The sequence below is a fragment of the Jaculus jaculus genome, chromosome 1, assembly GCF_020740685.1.
Source record: "Jaculus jaculus isolate mJacJac1 chromosome 1, mJacJac1.mat.Y.cur, whole genome shotgun sequence".
NCBI classification, from domain to species: Eukaryota; Metazoa; Chordata; class Mammalia; order Rodentia; family Dipodidae; genus Jaculus; species Jaculus jaculus.
In genome coordinates, this window is record NC_059102.1 from 113,742,119 (window position 1) to 113,749,742 (window position 7,624).

The 7,624-nt window shown below is 31.7% G+C and overlaps 1 protein-coding gene across 1 annotated transcript; it reads left to right on the forward strand.

Moving 5' to 3' along the window:
• Window positions 1–272: 272 nt before the first annotated feature.
• On the forward strand, window positions 273–7,329 carry Cylc2 (cylicin 2). Its single transcript, XM_045160481.1, has 5 exons — window positions 273–289; window positions 3,656–3,696; window positions 4,764–4,885; window positions 6,121–6,357; window positions 6,532–7,329. The coding sequence occupies exons 1-5, from the start codon at window positions 273–275 to the stop codon at window positions 7,327–7,329; spliced, it is 1,215 nt and encodes a 404-aa protein (XP_045016416.1).
• The last annotated feature ends 295 nt before the right edge of the window (window positions 7,330–7,624 follow it).

Consider the following 7,624-nt stretch of genomic DNA (forward strand, 5'->3'; position numbering starts at 1 on the left):
AATATATATTTTTTCATATTTATCAATAAACTAAACAACATGCATCATGAAAATATTAATGAATTTATAACTTTTAAACTTACTTAGTAATAGTGAGTTAAAATAAACTTTAATATTAGAACTTTAACAAGCATAAAATAAAACTGGAAGTGGCTCCTTCATACAGTTCCCCTTTAATTCCCAGGATTCTGATTCTCTTTATGATGTCACATTCCAAGGTCATCAATCTGAATTTTCAAAACTTAAGTCCTGGCAAGTTATAGGTGGGAGAAATGTCTGTACCAAGGTTGTAAGTACATTTGTAACATTTTATGTTGTAAAATAATTTAAATACTTTCCTTGGTTGAACACTTATTGTCTTAACTGTGAAGTGATACTTACTGCATTATCATTTCTATAGTATTTCTAAGCAAAAGAGGAAGGTTCAGTCACATCCATTATTAAGCAAAGTCCATGGTGATTTGGTCTAAAATATAGTTTATGTGCTGTAGCCAAATAGATGAATTTGGATAAATAGTTCTTGTTCTTTTTTTTTTTTTTTCTGAAAGCCCTAGTATATTTCCTATCACATTGTGTTTTGGAAAATCTGAAACAAAATAAGCCTTGGTTGCTAGGGGGACATTTGCCAATATCAAGCATTAAAAAAATTTCTGGGAACATTAGTTATATATGTCACAGTGGCTGAGAAGGGTTATAGAACTTAAAGGATATGGGTCAGGAGGATTAATCTTGGGTTAAATGGGGTAGGCTTAGACAAAGTACAGACCAGCCAATACTAATTATATCCTCCTTGATAAATATTGGTTATGCTAAAGTATTCTGACATGTAAATTAGATTAACTGTAAATGAAAAGTTACTTGATGATAGCAGTTTTCTTGCACTTAATTAATTATTTTGGTGAAATTACACAGGAAAAAAAAAAGCCTTTTAATCATGGAAAACTTTAAACCATGGAGTCATGGTAAAGGAACATAATCCTGAAACATAAAGGAAAGAATTCTTGGAGTTCTTTAAACATTTCTGGTAAAGTGAAGATAATGTGGTCCATATCACATAATCTTAGTAGTAAAATGAATTTCATTAAACATTGATGCCCATTTCTATAGAACACAACAACTTCTATAAAAATTATTTAAAGGTTCTCATTTCCACTGTTAAGTGGGTCTAAGACTTCTGTGAAAGGCCAAAGAGGCTCCCAGAAATATTGGACATCAAACAGTTAAATCTTCATATCTATATTTCTACTGTTAGCTCATATACACTAGATTTTATATTCATTTCCCATTGAATTGCACTACTAACGTTCTCCCTCACCACGTGCCTACCAGTTTCCTTTGATCTGAAATTGGGCTTATCATTCTTGTGACTAACAATGTGTATTTGGCCAGATAACTTTGTTGGAAGCAGAGTAAGAGGGAATTATGAGAAATATGGGAGGGCACATATAATTTATCTGCACATATACATGTATATAGCTGTAAAATTTGCAAAAATGTAGAAGGATTTAATAGAAAAAAAGCATGACCAAGGCAAATCTAATTAATCAAAAATGGATGGATAATAAAAATAAGCTATATATACACACCATAGGATTTAATTCAGCTACTAAGAAAAATGAAATCATGTCATTTGCAGGAAAAAATGGATGGAAATCTTTATTAAACAAAATCGCTATATTTAGCAAGACAGATATTCTGTTTTTTATCATCTTAGAATCCTATATATACAAAATTATTCACACGCACACACACACACACACACACACACACACACACACACACACACACACATTTCCAGTTATATCTTCTGTAAACAGATAAACCAGAGACAGGCTGACTATTTGCAAGTATTTATGCTTCTATTATCTTATGCAATGACATGAAGACTGGTTGATAATGTAGAGGAGACATTAAAAGACTGGGCATATTTTCCTTGGTATTGTCACAAATATGCAGTCAATATTCCAACGTCATCTGATATTAAAAGGAGATGTTTTCTAGAAATATTTTATCCATTTTAGGAAGTTTCCTTATTCTAGTTTCTTCATATGAATGAATTAAATAAATATGGGCAGATGTTACTACTGTTATAATTTGTTTTGCATATAAGGATATGATCAAAATATTTTTATTTATTATGTAATTTTGGGTTGTGGTGAATAATTTAATCATAAGCCAACTTTATATTGCAGAGTTTATATATCAGATATAAAGGTCTCATCAAGATTTGTTAAAATGTAATTGTATAGTTATTGGTGAGTATTAATATGTAATACCAATTGTTGTAATGATGACATATTTGAATCAATTATTACTGGACTCCAATATGAATTGAAACATATTTCCCGCATTACTTCTGTCCTCATACATTTTTTTCTGTTTTTATTTTATTTTATTTTATTTTTTTGTTTTTTTGAGGTAGGGTCTCATTCTAGCCTAGATTGACCTGGAATTCACTATGAAGTCTCAGGGTGGCATCGAACTCATGGCAATCCTCCTACCTCTACCTCCCAAGTGCTGGGATAAAGGTGTGCACCACCATGTCCGGCTTCATTATTCTTAATTTTAATGCAAACATTTAAGCATTAATTTCAAACTTTTAAAAATAATGAGGTATTAAGCCTACAGATTTTACTTTATGAAAAATTTATAATGTCCCATAATTTTCATACTTCTAAAATTTAGTTCTTAATTTAATGTACTGTCAAAATAAGTAAAATATTAAGAGACTATGTATTTGTGTATATATATGTGAATAAACTTTATTCTCATAATATCAATGGCTACACATGTGTAATGTATTAAAAAGTTAGGGACATATATAATTAACATTTAATTGTTGATTTATATTAAAGCAAACATACATAACATTATTATTTGTACTTTCATGGGAAAATGTGATCATGTAATAATAAATCAAGTGAGACTAATGGCAAAAAATTTTGCCACAAAATTTATCACAAAACAATGAAACTCCATGTCAATATTTCCAATACATTCTAACACTGTACATAAAAAAAGACATAGACACACATATACCCACAGATACAAACATATGTGGATTTGCTTAAATTTTGAAAGTATTTTAAGAGTTTGCTTTGACATAGATTTATAAAGTGATATCTTAGTTCAAAGCTAATTTTCAGAATATTTGGAGCATGAGGCGGTAAAAATAATTTGGTCATTTTTTAAAATTTTGATCATAATTTGATTTTAAGCACAGATACCTAGGAAATAATGAAGGCATGCAAATAGAAGAGATTCTAGTTAAGGATTTATTGGAGATGGCATTTGGAAGGGGTTTGGTGAGAGGGTTTTATGATCATGGTATATTCTCTCTATGCATGGAGGTTGTCAATGAGAAATTTAAAGTACATCTTTCAGATTTGACAAATTTCACAGCTTTTAGTTATATATTCATACAGTATACACACCTATATGCATTCTGGTCTATCACAGCTTAGTTATGTTGAACTCTGAATACACATTTTGCTCATATCTACTAGCTTATAATTGGACTTTGCTTACATAATAATGGAAACAGGAAAATTCACAATTATGTAGTTGCTGGTGGCAAGTGCTCATGTATAACAATGACCATTAAGTACATTATTGTTATATAAACTACTTAAACATCTTCCCTTTATTTTAATAGCCAAAAAGTAAGCTTTGGAACATATGATAACTATATCCCAGGTAAGAGGTTTCAGTGTTTATTTTAAAGCATGCATGTTTTAATTTGAGGACAGAATTATGTATAGTTTATTTCCAAAGGAACCTTTCTAGGGTAATCTGAACACTTTCTACATAGTATACTGATAGTGATCATGATAATGATGATGGTAATAGATAGATTAATAGACTATAGGTAGATGACAGATGAATAGATTGTAGATAGTTCAGTGGTAGGTAGGCGAAAGACAGATGATAGATAAATGATAGATGAAAGATAGATAAGTAGACAGATGATAGATAGATAGATAGATAGATAGATACATGATAGGATTTCATGTTAGAAATTACACAATCTGATCAACTTATATTTGACAAGGAATATAGAAATTGAGTAAAACACCTCTCACCCCAACTTTCTGTTTGCTTACCTATTATATCCAGTTTATAATTAGTCCAAATTTTTATTGCTAGACAAGACACATGGATATTGAATGAAACAAAATTGTGTGTTTTCCATCATATATAATTATATAGTTGTACCATTGTTCCTAATATTGTCCTTTGGATACTTGCAGGAGTCTTTTCTTAAACACACATGGTAATAATGCAAATGCTCTAATGCTGGTTTGTATAAATGTCAAATTATATAGTTTTTTTTACTTATGCCAGACATTGCACTAGGCAAGGAATTATTACATTTTTCTTTCTGTTCTCAGTAGAGGTGTTTTTTTAATCAAAAGAATATATAGATAAAAATCTAAACTAGAAGAAATATCAAGATTTAGAAGGAAATAACATTACTACTTCTATTAAAGATATTCCTTTTAATATTATATAAAATGTACTTTTTATAGTGAATATATAGTTATCTGCAAAATTGGTTATATAGTTACTTATAAAGCTGGTCAAAATAGAAAATCACATTTCATTTTCCCTGAGCACAGAGAATTTCAAATATTGCTAAATAAATGAAGTCATGATTTTAGTCATGTATTTATTCATTTCTATGATTTGTATCATCCTGATGACCATTTTATTGGAAATTATAACTATTTACACCAAAGTACTATTTATCTTTCTTATTTTAGTCAGTGAATTAAGCAAAAAATCATGGAATCAGCAACACTTTTCTTTGGCATTTCCCAAACCACCACGACCAGGAACAAAAAGGAGATCACTTCCTTCCCAACTACGTGAAAATAAAACTCCTGTAAGTATACAAAATACCATGTTCTTATTAGTAACAAGTGACTATGGGTTGGTGATATGCTTATTTAATCATATATAGGTATTAAATGTAGAATGGAGCAAAGTAGATTCAGACAGCTATAATTATGGTCATATATAATATCATTATAGACCAATATGGACTACATGTGAACACATGAAATGAGGCTAGTAAATTTTAGATGCAATATTAGATAGTACATTTAAAGATAAGTTTAATTCTATTGGTTGTAGGACATAGGATATTTATTTATCTGCATTCATTTCATTATTTATTTCATTCTGGTTGTCCAATATTGCTGCTTTGCAATTAAAGTGACATGTTTAAAAAGCACAAGAATCTAGAGATCCTTACTCATAATATAAGCAGTGAGGAAATGTTCTGAGAATTGTAAGCTAAATATTTCCAGACATTTTCTGAGTTGACTATGAAACTATTTAAGGAAAACATTTCATGAAAGAATGTCTTTCTAACTCTTATTGTTTGTAAAATTGAACCCTATGAGCTACATAAGTTCTTTTCCTTTTTGAAGTCACATTTTACTTCTATATTGGCCATCATTCTTACAACAATTACTCATGTTGGTTATTTTATTTTTGCAAATATTTTGTTATAAGTTGAGAACAAAATGTATTATAATATGCACTGTTACTCACTTCATGATTTAAGTTACATGCCTGAATATAGTTTATATCCTGTTGAACAGATGGCATTTCAGGCTTTTACTAGATACCACATGTGGCTTTGGACATTGAAGATGACATTATAAATTCAGATAAGTCTAAACTGAACACATTAAGTCTCAGAGAATGATAAGGGCTTTTTTTTTTTTTAGTTTATTTAGAAATACATGCAATGTGAGAAATTGTGAGATTTTTCAGTAACTCAGACTTTAAAACTAAAAAAGAAACACTTCTTAATACTAAAGAAAGGCATGATATGACCTCCATGGAGCTATGAAGGTCTCTAGTACTTTTAACATAAAATTATGAAGAAATAAGAAGTCCTTTTACATTGAAAATTAGGTCCAAAATACAGGCTTATTTAGTAGTTTAATTTTTTGAAATTCAAAATGCAGAATAAACACTGCAATACATAGTCATTCTTTTTGTTATAATTTAATGTATGCTCATGGTTGAAATTAAAATATAACTGACATCTATTAATAAAGGCTATACAACTCACATTTTTTATTATTATTCAAACCAATATTTGAGGTAATTAATGAAGAAAAAGTAGGAGCTCGTAGACCACCATTATGGATGCACCGCTCCCTGATGAGAATTTCTGAAAGACCATCTGAGTATTTAGCTGCCAGGAGGCCTCTGCATTCAAAACCATCTTTTCCCATAAAGAGACACATTAAACAAACAGGTGCAGAGAAGCCAGCAACAGGCAAGAAAGGAGACAAAAGTACATCAGGTTCTGAATCAGAAGCAAAGCTAAAGAAAGGAGCTAAAGATGGAGAAGCCATAGCAAAACCAAAAATCAAGATGGGTTCCAAGAAGAAGAGTTCTGGCTCTGAATCTGAAGGTTCAAAACCTGGTGAGAAGAAAGCCTCCAAGAAAGGCAGAAAAGGTTCAAAGAAGAGTTCTGGCTCAGAATCTGAAGGTTCAAAACCTGGTGAGAAGAAAGACTCCAAGAAAGGCAAAAAAGGTTCAAAGAAGAGTTCTGGCTCAGAATCTGAAGGGTCAAAACCTGGTGAGAAGAAAGGCTCCAAGAAAGGCAAAAAAGGTTCAAAGAAGAGTTCTGGCTCAGAATCTGAAGGTTCAAAACCTGGTGAGAAGAAAGACTCCAAGAAAGGCAGAAAAGGTTCAAAGAAGAGTTCTGGCTCAGAATCTGAAGGTTCAAAGCCTGGTGAGAAGAAAGACTCCAAGAAAGGCAGAAAAGGTTCAAAGAAGAGTTCTGGCTCAGAATCTGAAGGTGCAAAACCTGGTGAGAAGAAAGACTCCAAGAAAGGCAGAAAAGATTCAAAGAAGGGTTCTGGCTCAGAATCTGAAGGTTCAAAACCTGGTGAGAAGAAAGACTCCAAGAAAGGCAAAAAAGGTTCAAAGAAGAGTTCTGGCTCAGAATCTGAAGGTTCAAAATCTGGTGAGAAGAAAGACTCCAAGAAAGACAAAAAAGGTTCAAAGAAGGGCTCCAAGTCTGAATCCGAAGAGGGGAAACCTGGTGAGATGAAAGATGCCAAGAAAGGCAAAATGGGTTCAAAGAAGGGCAAAGGTACACCTTCAGGTTCTGAAGGAGAAAAGAAAGATGTGAAAAAGAAAGACAGCAAGAAAGATAAGAAGGCCGGGAGTGGAGGTGGAGACTCACAGGATGGTGCCAAAAAAGCTTCCAAGAAAGATAAGAAAGCTTCCAAGAAAGACTCTGTGACAAAGGGGTCTGAACTTAAGAAGGGCAAAAAGAATTCCTCAAAGGGCAAGTAGCTCTGTGTAGCCCAACCAAAGAGTCATTCAAAAGTATATTCATTGAAACAACTCCAGTAGACTTAATTCCACCCATGAACTAAAAATGGGTTCAACAAATAATCAAACAATTTCGGGCGACAGAAAACACAAGCTGAAATCCAAAAATAATACAATGTAGTACAAGAATGATATTAAGAAAGTTTATGGGCAAATTTATTGAGTGACTCATAAGACGCCTATGCTAAACTTGCAGATATTAACATAAAACTCTCTAGAAAAATATATTCCAATAATGCAAACAGTGGTGATGTGG